The 18693-nt window shown below is 45.5% G+C and overlaps 1 protein-coding gene across 1 annotated transcript; it reads right to left on the bottom strand.

The window, feature by feature from the left end:
* Positions 1-2787: 2787 nt before the first annotated feature.
* Positions 2788-17898, bottom strand: CYBA (cytochrome b-245 alpha chain). Its single transcript, XM_083456532.1, has 6 exons — positions 17755-17898; positions 10477-10546; positions 8008-8082; positions 7219-7302; positions 6359-6440; positions 2788-3407 (listed from the first exon to the last, which is right to left on the bottom strand). The coding sequence occupies exons 1-6, from the start codon at positions 17810-17812 to the stop codon at positions 3213-3215; spliced, it is 564 nt and encodes a 187-aa protein (XP_083312658.1). The 5' UTR covers positions 17813-17898; the 3' UTR covers positions 2788-3212.
* Positions 17899-18693: the final 795 nt, after the last annotated feature.

The raw sequence follows: 18693 nt of genomic DNA, 5'->3' as shown, positions 1-18693 counted from the left end.
AAGGAGCGTTTCCCACTGGTGCCAACCCTTCTGATCAATTCAGTGGTGGGAAAGTGGCCTGAATTGACTGCAGCTGTGCACACGCACATCTGGCCACACCCACCACAGGCACAGACTCACAAAGCACTAATCACTTTTATTACATCACTGAAAAACCAAGATAAAACACAAACTTGTAAACTGCACACACACACACATACACACACAATTGGACTATTACTGTATTTTTCTGTGTATAAGACTAGGTTTGTTTCCTAAAAAATAATGGCAAAATTTAGGGGGCGTCTTATACACGGATAGTGCTGAAGTGGACTGGCGATTGGCTGTTGCCGCAAAAATAGGGGGCGTTTTATACATGGGGGCATCTTATAGATGGAAGAATATGGTACATGGGGAAATAGGGAGCTGCCTTTTGCTCAGTCCATCTAGCTCAGTGTTGCCTACACTGTCTGGCAGCCGCTCTCCAGGGTTCCAGACCTTTCTTTCTTTCATCTGGATGCAGCCAAGATGCTCTGCCACAGAATTTCCCTTTAACTAATCTAAGAATGTAAGAGCTTGGCTGCTGGATCGGACCACAGGTCCACCTAACCCAGCATCCTATTCTCACAGCAAGCCAGATGACTGTGGGAAGCCTGCACACAAGACATGAGCATGACAGAGCTCTCCATACCCTCCAACATTCCTCAGATGAAAATAGGGGCATTTCTCACTCCCCGCCCCAACTGACCCTCCTCAACTCCGCAGCAGCGGTCATGGAGAGGCTACAGGATGCTCCGCCACAGCCGCTGCCACCATCGTCGCTTGGGACAAGCATTGGCTCATCCTCCTCTCTGGGTTTGGCAGCTGTGGTGCTGGCTGGGGAAAAAAGGGTGTTTCAGGATCAAATCAGAAGCCAGGGTGGTTTCTGTAATTCTGGGACTGTCCCTGGAAAACCAGGACACTTGGAGGGTATGCTTTCGATTGTTCTCTAAGATGTGAAGAGGAGGAAAAAGGAAAACTGGGACATTCCAGGATCAAATCAGAAACTGGGATGGCTTCTGTAATTCTGGAACTGTCCCTGGAAAATTGGGGCACTTGGCGAATATGAACTCTTTCCGCTTGTACTCAGTACTCAGAAACTGGTATTCAGAGGCATTACTGCTTCCAATTGTAGAGATGGCGCATGCTATAGAGCCACATTGATTTTGCAGCGCCACCTTCAGGCGCCAGAAATAAATTGCCCTGGGAAATTAAGCCACACTTCAGTAGTTAATCCCTTTGCCCCAAGGAACTCTGGGAATTATAGCTCTGAGAGGGGAATACAGGTCTCCTACCAGCTCTCAGCCCCCTTAACAAGCAACAGTTCCCAGGAATATTTGGGGGAAGCCATGACTGTTTCAAGTGCTATCATAATGCTTTGAAAGAATGGTGTGGATGTGGCTTAAGCAGCCTCTTGCCCAATACTGGAGGTAGCTATTGATAACCTCCTCCTATATGAATTTGTCTATCTTCTTTTAAAGCCTGGTTGGCCACCATTACCTCTTGTGGGAGAGAATGTCAAAGTTTTAACTATGCACTGTGTGAATAAGGACTTAAAAAGAAGCTGGTGGATTCATGTCTGTAAGCCATCTAATCCAGCATCCTGTTCTCACAGTGGCCAACCAGATGCCCCAATGGGAAACTCACAAGCAGGACCTTAAAGCAACAGCATTCTTCCCCACTTGGGATTCCCAGCAAACAGCCCCCAGAGGCATACTGCCTCCAACAAAGGATGTAGCCATGATGGCTCATAGCTGCTGATAGCTTTATCCTCCCGAGTATGTTATTTACAACAGGTAGCCAACATTAAGCACAGGTAAACATTGGGCATATGGAGAGCTAAGTTGCATTTTGCTACAACTGCCAAGGTCCACTAACTCAGAGATGGGCAGATCCCTAGGTTATTTGCAACAGATAGATTTCTGACACTCAATTGTTCAAAAATGATAGCAAGAATATGATACACAGAAGAATATGATGATTAAATCAGATTGCTGAAATGAAGAAAACATGGGTTAACCAGTAAAGGATAGTTGTATGGCAGGTGTATGAGTTCAGCTCAGTTCTGGTATTTGAAAAAAATGTCTGGGTTTAGGAACTGCTTGGTAGCACCACGTTCTTTTAATTTTACGCTCTGCTCTTTGCACCTGGTTCCAGTGTGGTGTAATGAGAAGTGTGTTGGACTGTGACCTGGAAGACCAGAGTTTGAATCCCTCCTGAGTCATGAAGTTCATTGGGTGACACTGTCTCTCAGCCTAATCTGCCTCACAAGGTTGTTCTGAAGAAAAAGTGAGGAGGGGAAAACCATGTACACCACCTTGAGGTCCTTGGAGGAACAGGTGGCATAGAAATGTAATAAATGAATAAATAACCTCAGGGATCTAGCAAAAGACAAATTAGTTTCCTCAAGCCTGAAGTCTGACCTCCACTGCGGTACCTGGAGCCAGTCGCAAAATGCTGGTTCAGAAAGCATGAAGCCAATTACTTCCTTCACTTCACAAAAAAGCAAACAAACCCAAACACATTAACCCGGAGATGACCTGCATATACAAGTACAAATCTACACCTGAGTGGCTGTCCACCAGGTATTCTCACAGCCTAATTTAGGAGGCAAATAATTTCTGAAGTTGCAATTGCTTGAGAGCCAGACTGCTTTGCCAATTTATGGCAGTCAAGCCAACCAGATCATGCATATGTACATATAAACCACGGATGTAGAAAACCCTGAGAAAGTGAAAACAGAGCAAAGAAACGCAACCATACAAAGAAGACAACCAACCAACCAGGTAATTTTTATTACAAAGTAAAAACATGGGGAATCCTAGAGAGAACGGAAGGTTCCCCATGAAGAAAAGAGAAAGCCATTGCCACTCTCAGGATGCCGGCTGGAGTCATCCCTGCCTGGAGCTTCACAATTCTCCAATGGGTATTCTGGAGACTAACAATATGGCCGCCGCTGGGCCCTGTCGCGAAACAAGCATGGCAGCTACCTGGCCAGGAACAAACTGGGGGAAGTGACAGGACTGAGGAGAATCTGGCTTGTGGAGAAGCATCTGTAGAGGCAGACAACAGAGCTGGAAGAGGAGGACGATATCCGAAGATCAACCACAAAATGGCCACTCCTCCCCCACTGCTCCAGCACAGCAAAAGAAGCCCCCTCAGGCTCCTTCGAGGGCACCAGCCCGGCCTGTCATTCATTCAGCCTCGATGACAACAGGCAGCGGGTTATCCTGGGCTGCAGCTTCTACCTCGCCCGCTTGCTTTCTGCGGGCCTCAGCTGGAGGCCGTGGGGGTGGGTTGGTTGGAGGGTGTTTAATCGTGGCTCCTATTTGTAGCGGTTCCCGTTGCCTCACTTCGATGGGACGCCACTCTTCGCCACGGATGGCAGCCTGGAGGAAAAAGCCCAGAGAGATTTGAGGAGGAAAGGGTATCTCAAGGAAAAGACCCATTTTTATCTTTATTTTCTGCATGCACATGGTCCCAGGTTCACAGGAGCGTCTGAGGCCTTACACAAAGTCAGACGAGATTAGTTGAGCTAGCTCGGTATTGTCCACATTGACTGTCAACAGCACCTCAGGGCTTCAGGCAAGGCCACATTCCTAATTCTCCCTGGAGGCGCCACATATAGAACCTGGAAACTTCAGTATGTAAAGCAGATGATCTACCACAGAAGTAGGGCTGGGTGAGACTCCCACCTGAAACTGTGCTAGTTGGACCAATGGCCTGACTCAGGAGAAGAAGCTTCCTAAGTTCCCTATATTGTCCTTGCCATAGCTCAGAGGTTGAGCATCTGCCTTGCATGCAGAAGCTCCTGGCATTTCCAGGTAAGGCTGGTAATCGTCCCCTGCCTGAAACCCTGGAAAGCTGCTGTCCATCTGTGTAGATGATGCTGAACTAGAGGAATAAATGGTTGGACTCAATATAAGAACATAAAGAACCTAAGAAGAGCCTTGCTGGGTCAGGCTAAAGGCCCATCTAGTCCAGCATCCTGTTCTCACAGGGAAATCCTCAAGCACTTTCTACACCAGCAATTCCCAGCAACTGATACTTCACTTCAAGGCAGAATTTACCATAAACCCTGATGCAAATCCCTGTTCTGTCAAAGACTCATTCTGTCCATAGCCTCCATTCAAGTCACATCCCTCCCACCCCAGTCGGTCGGTCTGATGGCAATGTAAGCCTCACTGAGTTCATTGCAGAGACACTGTGTATTTTTTAAAAAAGTTGTTTCAGTTTTTCTTGATGCCCTTTATGCATCGATGGACCTGCATTGTATTTTTGTTCAATGTTTATTTTATTTTTACTTTTGTATCACGTTTGAAAACAAATAATAAGGATTTGAGAGGAAGAGGGGAAATGTGTTGAATCTTTACTGGAGGAAAAATGAGTACATTTCTGCCTTGGAGAGACTTATTAAGTTGTATCCAATGTAAGTCATGCTCAGAATACAACCATTGAAATTAAGGGATGTAACTATTTATTTCAATGGGTCATTGAAATTAAGGGATGTAACTATTTATTTCAATGGGTCTGAGTAAATGTCAGTTGGATACAAAACATTTTCACTATTCATTTCTGATTATGGTTATTTGATTTATTCCCTGCCCTTCACCATAAGGTCTCAGGATGGGTTACAGGAATCTAAAAATAAATGTCATTTCCAACAATGTAATGAAAAAGAAGGTACTTTCTATCATATGTGGTGGGAGTGTAAAAGGGTGAAAGGCTTCTGGGAAATGATATACAATGAATTGAAAAAGTTGTTAAAATATACGTTTGTGAAAAAACCAGAGGCCTTCCTATTAGGAATGGTAGGAAACGAAATTAATACAAAATTAATAAGAGAGACTGTAAACTGTTTCAATACGCAGTGACTGCTGCAAGGATACTTCTGGCCCAAAGATGGAAGAAGGAAGAAATTCCAACAGTGGAAGAATGGAGAAGGAAATTGACTGAATATGCAGAATTGGATAAATTGACTGGGAAGATTCGATATCAGAAAGACCAAAAGTTTATCAAGGACTGGGGGAGATTTACAGAATATCTGAAAAACATATGTGATGTACAGACAATGCTTGTTGGTTTTGAAGAGACTCTGTGAGTTAGTAAGAAATATTGCAAAAAAGAGAGTAAGAGGAAAAGGAGTTCTAAAAGGCAATATTATGTTTAGAAATGCGTTAACAAATAGAAATTTTACGAAAGATTGACAGAGAAACTGAGGGAAGTCGAAAACTGAGAATGAGTATTAAATAATGTGTTGACTGTATAAAATTGTTTGGAAAAGGAATAAAAATTATTTTTTTTTAAAAATGTCATTGTGAAGAGAAGAGTGTGAGTCCTAAAAATACATTCTCTCAGGTGCCAAAGTCCGGGGTAAAAAGCTGAGGCCTCAGCACTTTTAAAAATTGAATATCTTGTTAGACTCAAATAAGCGATAGCAAATGCCCTGTTAAGATTAAACAAGCTTTTTACACCACATAAATTATACATATTCTACAAAAACTTATAAGAAAATGAGATACTAATACAATATCATCATCATCATCATCATCATATTTTTATTGCTTTTATATCCCACCTTCTTCTCCAAGGAGTTCAGAGTGGCACACATGTTTCTCCTCCTACTCCTTATTCAAGTCCCACAACAATCCTGTGAGGTAGGTTAGGCTGAGAGTTGGTAACTGGCCCAAGGTAAGCCAGGTTTCTTTCATCCAACTCTCTAATTGCCACACTACACTAGGCATCATAAACCCCAGGATGTACAACGTCATTTCTTGCTCCACATGAAATACTGGAATATGCTCAATTATCAACTTGAAGTAACATATTTTGTATTTAAAGGTAGCATGAGCTCTGACCAGCAGAGGGAGCTAGAGGGCTGTTAGCCATTCCTAGGCTCTGAAGCAAAGGATTGCAGGAACTAAAGGCTGCCTTGCAGATCCAGCAGCCTAAAACCATCAGACAGCTGAGCCCTGGATCTTTGCAAAATTATAGGGGAGAATCCTTTTGTGCAAACTGACTGAAGCTTTAAAACAGGGGCGACTCTGTTTTACTAGAAACTCTCAGGACAAGGACCTAATAATCCTCCGAGACCATTTTCCCCACAAAAAACAAATATTTATTCCATTTTCTCCTTGACTATCTTAAAAGGACACCTAGAGCGACACTGTGGTAAAATGCGCATTTATTTAAATTTAACTCATCAATCATTCAGTTTACTAAACACTGGATGATCCATTAGATATAAATCATTTTAACTATTTGACATCTTTGTATATATTATTACTGTTGCTGCTGTTAATTCAGGAGTCAAATGGGGGTTGTGGTGGGGGCTGCTTACCAGTAAGTAGATGCCGCTGGCAATGGCGAGACAAACTGTGCCGAGGATCGTGGCCAGTAAAAATGCTGCTGGAACGGCCAAGCTGCAAAAGGAATAAGTGAGAGAGATTTATTTGTCTTTGTTTTAGAGAATCTATAAGCCACTTCTCACTTCTATGATAGCTTATCAAATCAATTTACATATAAACCATAATGCAATGAACTCAGCAGAAGGATGATGGGGACAAAGATAGAATTAGTTGGCTCTGGAGCCACCTACTGTTGACCTCTCTGCCTTCTGCCCTATCAGTCTCAATGGGCACCAGCCACCAATGAAATATGCAGAGCATCACCTATGTTGCGCCATTCCTTCCAAGAATCCCAGCAGGCCAGCTAGGCAGTCTCCTCCCAATGCCTGGATTTATGTGTGGAATGTTTTAATGCCATCTTGTGATTCTCTAATGGATGCTGGTAATAGGGTTCCCATATTTCAAAAGGTGAAAATCTCCCCACCCACCCCCAGACATTTAAGGGATTTCTGCCCAGACACTTGCTCTTTTTTTTATTAAAAAAGGGAGAATGCACTGTAAGAAGGAGGCGCGACCAACATCTTATGACCGTCTTAAGACTCAATTGAGTAAACAAAACACCCAACCACATTGCAGAACCAAGGAAAGGGGACCCACTGTAATGCCCCTCCCCCCGACCACATCCAGTTAGACTTCCATGTGAGTTTCATGTATGTGGGCCACACACAAACACACACGTCTCTATAAGACGTGAGCATCAGTTAACTGGAGAGAGAAAGCAGAAAGTTTTGTCTAATTTCCCCCCCAAATACTGAAAAGGATGACAAGTCAAGAAGTGGAATGAATTATTTACCATATGTGCAGGAAAGCCCGGACGTAGTAATTCCTAGTGAGGGGTCCAAATGCCTTCACGACAGTTGTGAAGCACTTCTGGCCACTGTTGGGGATGGGAGTAAAAAGAGAGAGTGCAATGACAAACACAGATTCTAGTTGTCAAAGGGTTCTGTGATACCCAGAAGCTTGCTCAAAAGCCATACTGAATGAAGGAGGCAGGCCTAACCTTTTGAAACTACATTGATTTTAACCAGAGAGTTCCTGAGCTCAAGGAGCAGGGTTTTGTCTATCTTTGAACACAACTGGATGCCATTTTGAAGGAAGATGGCAGGCTGCCCCTTTCGGAAATGCGCTGAACGTAACCATTGATTTCAAAAGTGTGCTGGGGTTTTGGGTTCTTAAAATTCCCAAGCAACACCAGGTACAAGGCTGCATAACTAAAATGAATGCCTATTTTGAAAGCCAATGTCAATAACAATCTTGGTCAAAAATGAAAAGGCATTAGACACCATACTTATAAAAGAATGGAAATGGTTTATTGAATGTTTACAAGTTGTAAACAGATAAGAACATTGGCAGGATTATTGTAATGCAGTTTCATAAGAGTATATATTTAAAGTAGATCAAAAAATGATCAAATTAAGTTAATTTGGATATGCAGAAGATATTAAAAATAAATTTAAGGAGCCACAGAAATAGGGGGAAGGAAGTCAAGTTCTGAAATGTTAGAATGACTGTAAAATTATTGAAATGTATAAACCTGAAAATCATAAATAAAAATAAAGCATTTTTAAAAAAAGACACTTACCACCGCTCCATCGTAGATCCCTTTTTCCGCTTCCCCCTCGGGTACTCCAGCAGGCATATAAAGACTCCAGCAGCTCTTTGGGGAAAAGGGTTAAGGAAAGGGGGTATCTCTTTTGTGCCCCATTATCCTAGGAAAGCTTTCTCCTGAGTAGCCCCTGATATCCAGGACAGCCCAAAATCCCTCCTTTGCTCTGTCCCGGGAAATGAGAGAAGCGTTTTAAAAAATGTATATATGTTATGTTTTATGTTATGTTATGTTTTATGTTATGTTATACAATTTGTGTGTGTGTTTTTCCAACACAAAAAATATTTCCAAAGTCTCACTAGTGACCTGGAGGACGTTTGTATCTTAGCAATATTAAGCCAAAGAGCCAGTTCACACATGCAGCACACATGTTTGTCTCAACACAATCTTTCCTCTGTGTGAGGGGGTGGAAGAGGCATGGAGAGAGATCCGTTTGAAGCAGACTGTACGCTGAGGTAAAGTCTGCATCCCTTTCTGCAATCACTGTGGTTGCAAACACAAAAATTTTCCCAAAATACCAAAACTGAAACGGCTGCAAGCTATTTCAGGCTGTACGCCCCTTGAGACCGAGACCTGTTATCTGCAGGGGAGCATGCAGATAGAAAACGCTAGACAAATACTAGGGTCATACCTGCACGTTTAGCTCACTTTTACGCCACCATAAGCAGCCATGGCTTACCCCCAAAGAATCTTGGGAGGTTTGTTTGTTAAGGGTACTGAGAGTTGTGAGGAGAACCCTTCTTCCCCTCACAGAGCTACAATTTCCAGAGTACTCTGAGAAGATTGATTGTTTAACTACTCTGAGAATTGTAGTTCTGTGAGGGGAAGACGGAATCTCCTAACAGCTCTCAGCACCCTTAACAAACTACAGTTCCCAGGATTCTTTGGGGGAAGCCATGACTGACAAAGTGATATAATAGTGCCTTAAATGTATGTTGTGGATGTGGCCTTCAAAATGTGACTACAGTGGTACCTTGGTTTGCATACGTCTTGGTTTACATACGTTTTGGATTACCAACATGTCAAACCCGGAAGTGCGTGTCCCAGTTTGCAACCTTTTTTTGGATCACAACCCATTTTTTTTGGGGGGGGGGGGTTACCCAAAAATTGGATTACCAAAAAAAAATATTGAAAAATTGGAGGCCCCATTGGCGAAAGCGCTCCTTGGGTTACAACCTATTTTGGTTTACAAATGGACCTCCGGAACTGATTATGGTTGTAAACCAAGGTACCACTGTATGTGTATAGCCTGGATCAGACTGAGATTCTCACACAAAGGCACCAGGAATCAGATGAAGGAATAAAATGGCCCTTGTGCCTTTAAGAACTGGTTGTCAAATTTGCTTTCCCCCTCTTCCTTTCCCATCCCATTCCTCTTTACCTTTGTGCCATGTCTTTTAAATTGCATGTCTGTGGGCAGGGATGGTCGTGTTTTTTATTAATCACACCTAGGTTGCTCTGGGAGTCTTTTCAGATAAAGAGTGGAGTAAAACCACTTTAAGCAAACACCAAAGTTTTGAGGAAAGTAGTAGAGCAGAAAAACTGGACACATGGTCCAGGGACAGGAGAGAGAACAGACCAGGCTGGATTTCATACTGGTTTGAACTCATCAGGCCAAATCTTTGCAAATTCTCTGCTCGGTTTTATCCCCCCACTATAACCCAAAGATCGGAGGAGGATAAGGTCATTTCCATTTCACCCTTTCAAAGGCTCCTGCAAACAAAGCCCCTCTGACTGCTGTGTTACATGTGGGAAACTAAGTCTGAGAAGTACCAAACTGCACAAGGGCATTTGTTGAGTCTCTGGTTGAACTGGGGGAGAGCTTGATCTCACAGACTGGCAGGCTCAAACCCACAAGCAGCAGGATTCGACTCCATGTGCACATTGCTCCTTTGCACAACCTACAAGCCAATTCAGTCCTTCCCGCTCTGCCCTTTCACCAGCAGCCACAGTGACTGGCTATGGAACTGCAACTTCCTGGACACCATTTACTAAACAGAACCTACCTTCTTCCCTCTTGTCATGGTGCAGCTACAGAAATTCCACATTTTGCAATCCTCATACTTCTGCAGAACGCCTGCATTAAGCAAAGCGACTATTTTTTATTTCCTTGACATCATTTGGCCAATGGAACCTTGCTTCCACCTCTTGTTAAGTGCTGGGAAGTGTCCAAATTGTTCAGTCACAGAAATTCCAATTTTGTAATCACTAGACTTCTGCAAGCACACACATACACACACAACCAGATTAAGAAAACCCCCAATTTATTCCTGCTGTACCATCTGGGGAAACTGGTCAAAAGGAAGTTGGACTAGATGGATTTTGAAGTGCCTCCCACCTATTTGATTCTGTGATACCAACAGAATCACAAGGCATCTTGCGGCTACAGAATCCGGGGGGGGGGGGGGGGAGAAGAAGGGAGAGAGATATCACATGGAAGGATACATTGAATAGGCTGCAAACTGCCAGTTTTTGAACTGTCCAGCAACTGCCACGATCCCACCAGTCACTAGAACTAAAAGGGGGAAAGAAAAAAACGACAAGCTTACCTACTGGTAAGCACAGTCCACCACAAATCAACACTGAAAAGAAAAGAAAATCCAACAAGCAAAACAAATGTAACGAGCCCACAGCTCACAATTCATGGTCCAACATTTATTGATGTATTTATTACGGGAGAAAAATACATTAAGAGCAGAAAAGCCACTTGAAATTAGAGAGTCCGTGTGATGCTGTGCAGTGGCTGGAGCAGGGTGGGCAACCTCTGGCCAAGGGGCTTTATGCAGCCCTTTCTGTTTGCCCCTTAGCATTCTCCGCAGGCCACACTGTTCCCCAGTCCTGCTTTGCGTGGCTTGCAATGTGTCCTTGATCTCTAGTAATGCCTCTTACTTGCCTACATGCAGGATGGAGAGAGCTGGGTAGGTAAGAGTGTGTGTAAAAACTAGCCTGCTGTGCCCAGATTAAAATCTGCATCTGCTGCCCTGCCCACTTTTACCTCTGGCTCCGCCCACCATTGGCATGTGGCCCTCAGACGGTTTCCCACAAGGAGATGCGGCCCTTGGACTGGCGAATGTTCCCCACTCATCTGTCAGAGAGTGTTGCACTGGGACCAGCGGGACCCAGGTTCCATTCCCTACCCAGCCACGCAGCTCAGGGAGTGTGGCCTTCCCCACAGGATTGTTGTGAGGACAGAAGCAGCACAGAAATAGGCACAATGCTCTTTGGCAAAAAGGCAGGATGAGAAATAAAGGAAGGGCCATATTGGCCTTTGACAGAGGCCAATAATCTTTTGTGCTGCAAGGCATTCTTTAATTGCTCACAGCACTTTTCACACATTATTTCAGCCTTGCTCTTAATATTCCCTCAGGCTCCACACTGCCCAGCTTTGAATGGGGATGGGGAGCTGTTTGTTAAGAAAGAATTACTTGCTTAGAGTTGCCCAGTGAAAATGATTGGCAGTAGACTCAGGGCAAATAAAAGGCAGGATTCTCCCCCCCCCCCCAATGCATCATTCGTGGAATAGGGGCTGTGGAAATGGCCCCTCACTTCAATGACTTTTAATAGGAGAGGAGAGGCCAATTCAGGGGAGACTTTTATCAAACACAGACCACAACCCATGGTAATAGAGCCTCCAGGTTCAAGGGCAGGCTACCCCCCCCCACACACACAAAAAGAGCTCCTGGGGAAGCAGAAGCAGGAGAGGGCTTTTATCCTTTTACTCCCTGCTTGTGAGCTTCCCAAAGGCATGTATCTGGTTGGATGCTGTGAGAGGCTGGACTTCAGGACTTCTCCCTAGCTGGGCTTCTAGTCTGACCTAACTGAAACATCTCTTCTTAGCCACATGTTACGCCCCACTTGTGAAGAAGGAGGCTGTATTAATTTACATTTGTGACCTGATCTGACAGGGTGCTTTCTTCTTCTACTTATATCCTTGTGGCGGAAGTCATCTGGTTGTGTTCCTGGACAAGAACTCCCTTAGTCTTGCTCCACACACCCTTTTCTCATGTCCTTCTAGGAGGATTAGACTACCTAATTCGCAGAGGAGGAGGCTATCAGTGGCTAAGAGTCACACAATGCCTGTATGCTACTGCCTCTGGGATCAGATCATACCCTTTGTTCTGCTGGTGCTTGCGTAGTCAAAAATGCCACCCTCTTGGTGTAAGAGGGAAGGAGGCATCAGGGAAACTCCAATGCTTGCAAAAGTGGAAGAAATCTTTAGGGTGGGGGTTGGGGGTGCAGGGGGCAGATATAAGCTCAGGGAAGGGCCATAACCCAGTGGCAGAGCACCTGCCAGATTCAACCCCCTTCATCTCTGAGCACAGATAGGAAAGACTCCTGCCTGAAACCCTGGAGAACTGCTGCCAACCAGTGTAGGCAATATTGCGCTAGATAAGCCAAGTTTGTGGGGGGTGGGGAGGGGGCAGTTCCCATAGAGGCAGATTTAGGGCAGCACAGCCGGTTTCCCCGCAGTGGGAGCCGAGCCAAGGGGCACCATAGGGAGTCACAGCGATACAGTGGTACCTTGGGTTAAGAACTTAATTCGTTCTGGAGGTCCATTCTTAACATGAGGTACCACTTTAGCTAGGGACGCAGGTGATGCTGTGGGTAAAAGCCTCAGCGCCTAGGGCTTGCCGTTCGAAAGGTCGGCGGTTTGAATCCCCGCGGCAGGGTGCGCTCCCGTTGCTCGGTCCCAGTGCCTGCCAACCTAGCAGTTCGAAAGCACCCCCAGGGGCAAGTAGATAAATAGGGACCGCTTACTAGCGGGAAGGTAAACGGCGTTCCGTGTGCAGCTCTGGCTCGCCAGCTGCAGCTTCGTCACGCTGGCCACGTGACCCGGAAGTGTCTCCGGACAGCGCTGGCCCCCGGCCTCTTGAGTGAGATGGGCGCACAACCCTAGAGTCTGGCAAGACTGGCCCGTACGGGCAGGGGTAGCTTTACCACTTTAGCTAATGGGGGCCTCCCACTGTCGCCACGCAATTTCTGTTCTCATCCTGGGGCAAAGTTCTTAACCTGATGCATCTGTGACCTGAAGCGTCTGTAACCCGAGGAACCACTGTAATGTAGTGCATGTGTAGAATGGAAGGCGATGGGTGGAGCCATGCCAAATTTTGGTCTTGCACAGGGTGCAGGTAAAAGACCAGAGTCTGCCCCCAGTTTCCATTGGGGCATCTGGCTGGCCACAGTGCAAAAAGGAGTCTGAACTAGATGGGTCCCCTTTGGCCTGATCTACCAGACAGGTGTCTTCATATGCCTCTTTTCTTTAGAGCCTCACTTCCTACTAGGTCACTTGACTGCAGGGAAATTCCCACAAGGCCAGTTTACCACCATCAGATCTTTTGCAAGGAAGAAGAACCAAGAAGTGAAACCTTCTCCCAGTCTTTCATTGCCTCACCACCTGACTGCTCTGGGTGGGTGTGGAACAGGAGCAAGCACTGATTTCATGAAAAAGTTTTTGCAAGGTGCTAAGCCATATATCCTCCTCTGTCTGTGTGAACACACTAACCCAGATTAAAGGAACTTTCTCTGTATGTGCGGACAACAAGCCCACTTCTGCAGCAAAGACACTCAAGGCTGGGGCTGCTGGTTTCTCTGACCTGGGCAGCATTTCTTATTTTGTCAAGGAAGCATGCGAGGCTCCCAGCTGCAAAGTCATTTCACGAAAGCAGCCAGAAACTCCCTTCTGCTGCCTCTTGTGTTTTGGTTCACAGGGCAACTGAAGTTTTAAAAAGCAAGAACTTGTCATGGCCGTGCCACCAGGCCCTCCTTGTCTGAAAGGAGCCAGGCGGACATCTGGGATGCGTCAAGCAGAGCGCCAGATGGACGCATTCGAGCACACTTGAACCAGCAGGCCTGTGGAAGCAAACGGGATGTTCTGTGCGCTGCTGTGATTACAGCACGAAGGCCGAACTATGCAGGAATTAAAGGAGCTGGCAAAGAAGCCCAAGCTCCGCGTCATCTTAAGATATCAGCTTCAAAAGATCCAAATAATGGTGCAGTGAAAACAAGGAAGGGTCTTGTGGGAAATTAGAGACAAAACGATTTACTGTAGCATGCCATACAAATAAACAGCCCACAAAGCTAGTCTATGTGCTGCAAGAAATCTTTTTATCTTTATGGTACCACAAAACTCTCTCTTTTTAAAGATGCTGTCTGTTTAGGGGCTAAATGATAGCCCAGGATTAATTGAAAGATTTATCTGTGAACTAGATATCTTTATTTTTTGAGTCTTGGCTTTTGTTTTACATAAAAATAAGACTGAGGGGCACACGTAAACACAGGCTATGTGCCGATGTTATGTCTCTCAAATTCAACAACTGCACTTGCAGCCAGAAGTGCAAGTATTTGCACACAAACATACGTCCAGTTTTCACATTGCCTCAAGGTAAAACTATCCATTATGTTGAGAGTACATGCTTTAGGTATGAAAGATGTACAGTACATAACAATTGACAGATGCAAAACAAACAGTACAATGTTTAGACTGGGGCTGCATACACACCATACATTTCAAGCACACTGCTTCCTCCAAAGAATCCTGGGAAACGTAGTTTATTCCCTCACAGAGCTGCAGTTCCCAGCACCCTTAACAGTTTGCAGCTTCCAGGATTCTTTGAAGGAAGCCACACGCTTTAAACGTGGTGCGGAAATTTGAAAAAAAGAATTGGTGCTATCAAAGGTATAAATTATGAAATTATTTCACTAAGTCTGTAATGAGAACAAGTTGGATACATTTACACATTTCTGTTGAATGCTCAGCTGTAGTCCCCTGGGTTCTGATTATTTATTATGTATTGAATTTATATCCCCCCTTCCTCCTGAAGGAGCCCAGGCAAACACATTTTTTAAAAGTGTTCTAAAATAGTTAAAATGTTTTTTTAAACCCCAGTTACAATTAAAAATATTATTTCATTTATGGATCTCAGGGTTGTCAGGAACAGTATCCTTCAGCCACCAAATGCCTGGGTCCCTTTCGCTTATGTATAGGGGCTGTCTCAAACAGATAGGTAAAGTTAAAGGTACCCCTGCCCATACGGGCTAGTCTTGACAGACTCTAGGGTTGTGCGCCCATCTCACTCAAGAGGCTGGGGGCCAGTGCTGTCCGCAGACACTTCCGGGTCACGTGGCCAGCGTGACATCGCTGCTCTGGCGAGCCAGAGCCACACACGGAACACCATTTACCTTCCCGCTAGTAAGCGGTCCCTATTTATCTACTTGCCCCCGGGGGTGCTTTCGAACTGCTAGGTTGGCAGGCGCTGGGACTGAGCAACGGGAGCGCACCTTACTGCAATGATTTTGGATGATGGACTCAAGGGCATCCTGATCAAATTTGCAGATGACACCAAACTGGGAGGGGTGGCTAACACCCCAGAAGACAGGATCACACTTCAAAACGACCTTGACAGATTAGAGAACTGGGCCAAAACAAACAAGATGAATTTTAACAGGGAGAAATGTAAAGTATTGCACTTGGGCAAAAAAAATGAGAGGCACAAATACAAGATGGGTGCCACCTGGCTTGAGAGCAGTACATGTGAAAAGGATCTAGGAGTCTTGGTTGACCACAAACTTAACATGAGCCAACAGTGCGACGCGGCAGCTAAAAAAGCCAATGCAATTCTGGGCTGCATCAATAGGAGTATAGCATCTAGATCAAGGGAAGTTATAGTGCCACTGTATTCTGCTCTGGTCAGACCTCACCTGGAGTACTGTGTCCAGTTCTGGGCACCACAGTTCAAGAAGGACACTGACAAACTAGAACGTGTACAGAGGAGGGCAACCAAAATGGTCAAAGGCCTGGAAACAATGCCTTATGAGGATCGGCTAAGGGAGCTGGGCATGTTTAGCCTGGAGAAGAGGAGGTTAAGGGGTGATATGATAGCCATGTTCAAATATATAAAAGGATGTCACATAGAGGAGGGAGAAAGGTTGTTTTCTGCTGCTCCAGAGAAGCGGACACGGAGCAATGGATACAAACTACAAGAAAGAAGATTCCACCTAAACATTAGGAAGAACTTCCTGACAGTAAGAGCTGTCCGACAGTGGAATTTGCTGCCAAGGAGTGTGGTGGAGTCTCCTTCTTTGGAGGTCTTTAAGCAGAGGCTTGACAACCATATGTCAGGAGTGCTCTGATGGTGTTTCCTGCTTGGCAGGGGGTTGGACTCGATGGCCCTTGAGGTCTCTTCCAACTCTATGATTCTATGATTCTATTCTATGATTCACCCCGCTGCGGGGATTCGAACCGCCGACCTTTCGATCGGCAAGCTGAGGTTTTTACCCACAGCGCCACCCGCGTCCCTGTGTCTCAAACAGATGCAGGATGCTAATCAATGTGCCCAGTAAAAAAAAACAACCTCATTTGGGATCTTTGTGGGTTGTCCGTTTTGATACAGTCTCAGGCTGCTTCCAAACAACCTATATATTGAGGAATCAACCTGATTTGTTTGTAGGATTATATGTTGCTGACTATTTAATGAACATTTATTCTGTGTGCGGGGAGGTCTGGTGCATCAAAGCAAATGTTACCACACACTTTCCCCATCACTTTCTTTACTGCAAGAAGTCCTATTGAGTGATGCTGGCCAACTAATCAGCCCTAATGATTTTGAATATGGATACACAATATGGCTCTTGATTACTCCACCTTAAGTAACAGGAAAATGGAAGGCTATGTGCTTGCAAATGCCCTAGCCTGCACAGATCACTCCTGGGCTAATGGCAACATCAAGTTTCCTTCCTTATTTTCATCCATTGAACTTCCTCAAAAGGAAAGCACAAAAATCTCATTGGCTCTGATGGTCACAGCCAAGCCAGGTTGAAGTCCTTTCCCCTCCAAAAATCTAGAAGTCTCCTTCCTGCCCAATTAAAAAGGATGCCCCCATCAAAAAAAGGGGGGGGTGTTATGTGTTTAACATAACCACCACAGGGCAGGTGACCTGCTCTCCCACACAGCAAGAAAATACATCCAGGAGAGAGAGTCACAACACACACACAAACCCGATGGCAAGGCAGAGCTGAAAAAAATGAGTAAAAACTGTTGCAGTCACTATGCAAATTCAAAGTTTAAGATTTGGTTCCATCAAGACTAATTTGAGATTACTGGGGAATAGGGCATATCATTGCTGGCCATTAACATACTGGGAATTTCACAAAAGCACGTTTAATTGGAATGCTCAATGTTTAGGAACAAATACATTTTATTTCTTTATTTTTAAAAAAGAAGGGAGAACTTAAGGGGTTGAGAATTTCAGTCTTGGCTCTGCAAACTCACAGGCAGGCTCTCTCTCGCTCACATTTAACCCCTGCTTTCCCCAGCCCAAAGCTACTCCACTAAAAGATGCGCCCCAATTTTTTAAATTCCACCCACTCAGGCACAAAGCAAATTGACTGAGGCTATGGAGCCCCTTGCAATGGGCAAGGTGCAGATTCCTTCATTTACTCTGGTTTAACCACACCACTGTGGGGGTGAGGGGAATTGAAGGAGGAAGAGAGGACTCCCGGGCCACAAACCTGCTGGAGGGACTCAAATTCTTTCGCGAAGGAAAGATTTCGGGAAGGGGGCTCAGAACAGTTTCTAACCTGGCATCGCCCGCTTTTCCTTGCCTGGGGCGACAAGGACACTCTGCACTTGCTCAGGGGCCCTTTTGCTCCACTTGGCAAGGAGAGATGCTGGTGTCCATCCCCCCTCCCTCCTCGGATCCCCCCACCCCCCAAAAAAAAACTCACTCAGGCCGGAGGCCAGCGCCTGCTCGTTCGCCCACATGGCCCACTCGATGCCCCCCATCGCGCCGCGCTCAGCTGCACCGAGAAAGTGAAGGAGGGAGCCGGCTGCTGGGCGGACACCCCCCCCTCCCCTACGTCCCTTCCTGCTCCTCCTCTGCGGGCTGAGCCAGAAACGCCCCACAACAGCCCGGCCTCCGCCAGTGTCTCCCTCCAGACACGCGTCTCGGCCGTCCCTCCCGCCCCGATTCCCACGAAGCGCCGCTGCTGCTCGCTCCAGTACCAAACGGCGCCAGCTTTCGACTTGCACAGGATTCTTCAGCTCAAGAGGCGTGCGGGGGAAGACTGCGCCAAAAAAGTTCACACGACTCACCCTAATCCTCCTCAACATAGTGTAAAAGCACCACGTGAATGCAGCCCCTTAAAACTGATTCCCCCCGCCGCCGCCCCCAAAAGCAGTAGGATGTTAGATGCAGTTGAGAACAACACTGTAGAACTGAAACCATTCCAATACTCTACTTTTATTAACCTCTTCATATCCAAAACCCATCACATTATTGGGATCCGTTTTATTTACTTAAGATATTTTAAGTGTTTTATGCCTTGGGAGAAAAGATGACACATGAATTTAATAAACAATGAGAAGTTGGGACAGACAAAGAACTTAACAGCAGCACCCCTTTAAAGGAGATGCTAAGCTATGCACCCCAAAACTTGGAAGTAGGGAATCAAGTGCCGCAAGCTGTAGGATAAGGCAAAGAGAACATAAGCTGTGCTTCAAAATTGGCCGGTATAAACTGGAATCAGACAAGAAATGAATTTTGTGCAAGGGCTCTTGGGGGAGGAGACGACTTTCTGCTGCTAACTGTAAGCAGAGGGGAAAAGAGACTTCCTCTCAACTGCCAGGAACTGGATTGACCAAGATCAGCATTCACCTCCAAATGC

Source organism: Podarcis tiliguerta (genome assembly GCF_965153285.1).
Source record: "Podarcis tiliguerta genome assembly, chromosome: 8".
NCBI classification, from domain to species: domain Eukaryota; kingdom Metazoa; phylum Chordata; class Lepidosauria; order Squamata; family Lacertidae; genus Podarcis; species Podarcis tiliguerta.
The sequence above is the reverse complement of the archived record's forward strand: the minus strand, read 5'-3'. Positions and strand labels throughout refer to the sequence as shown.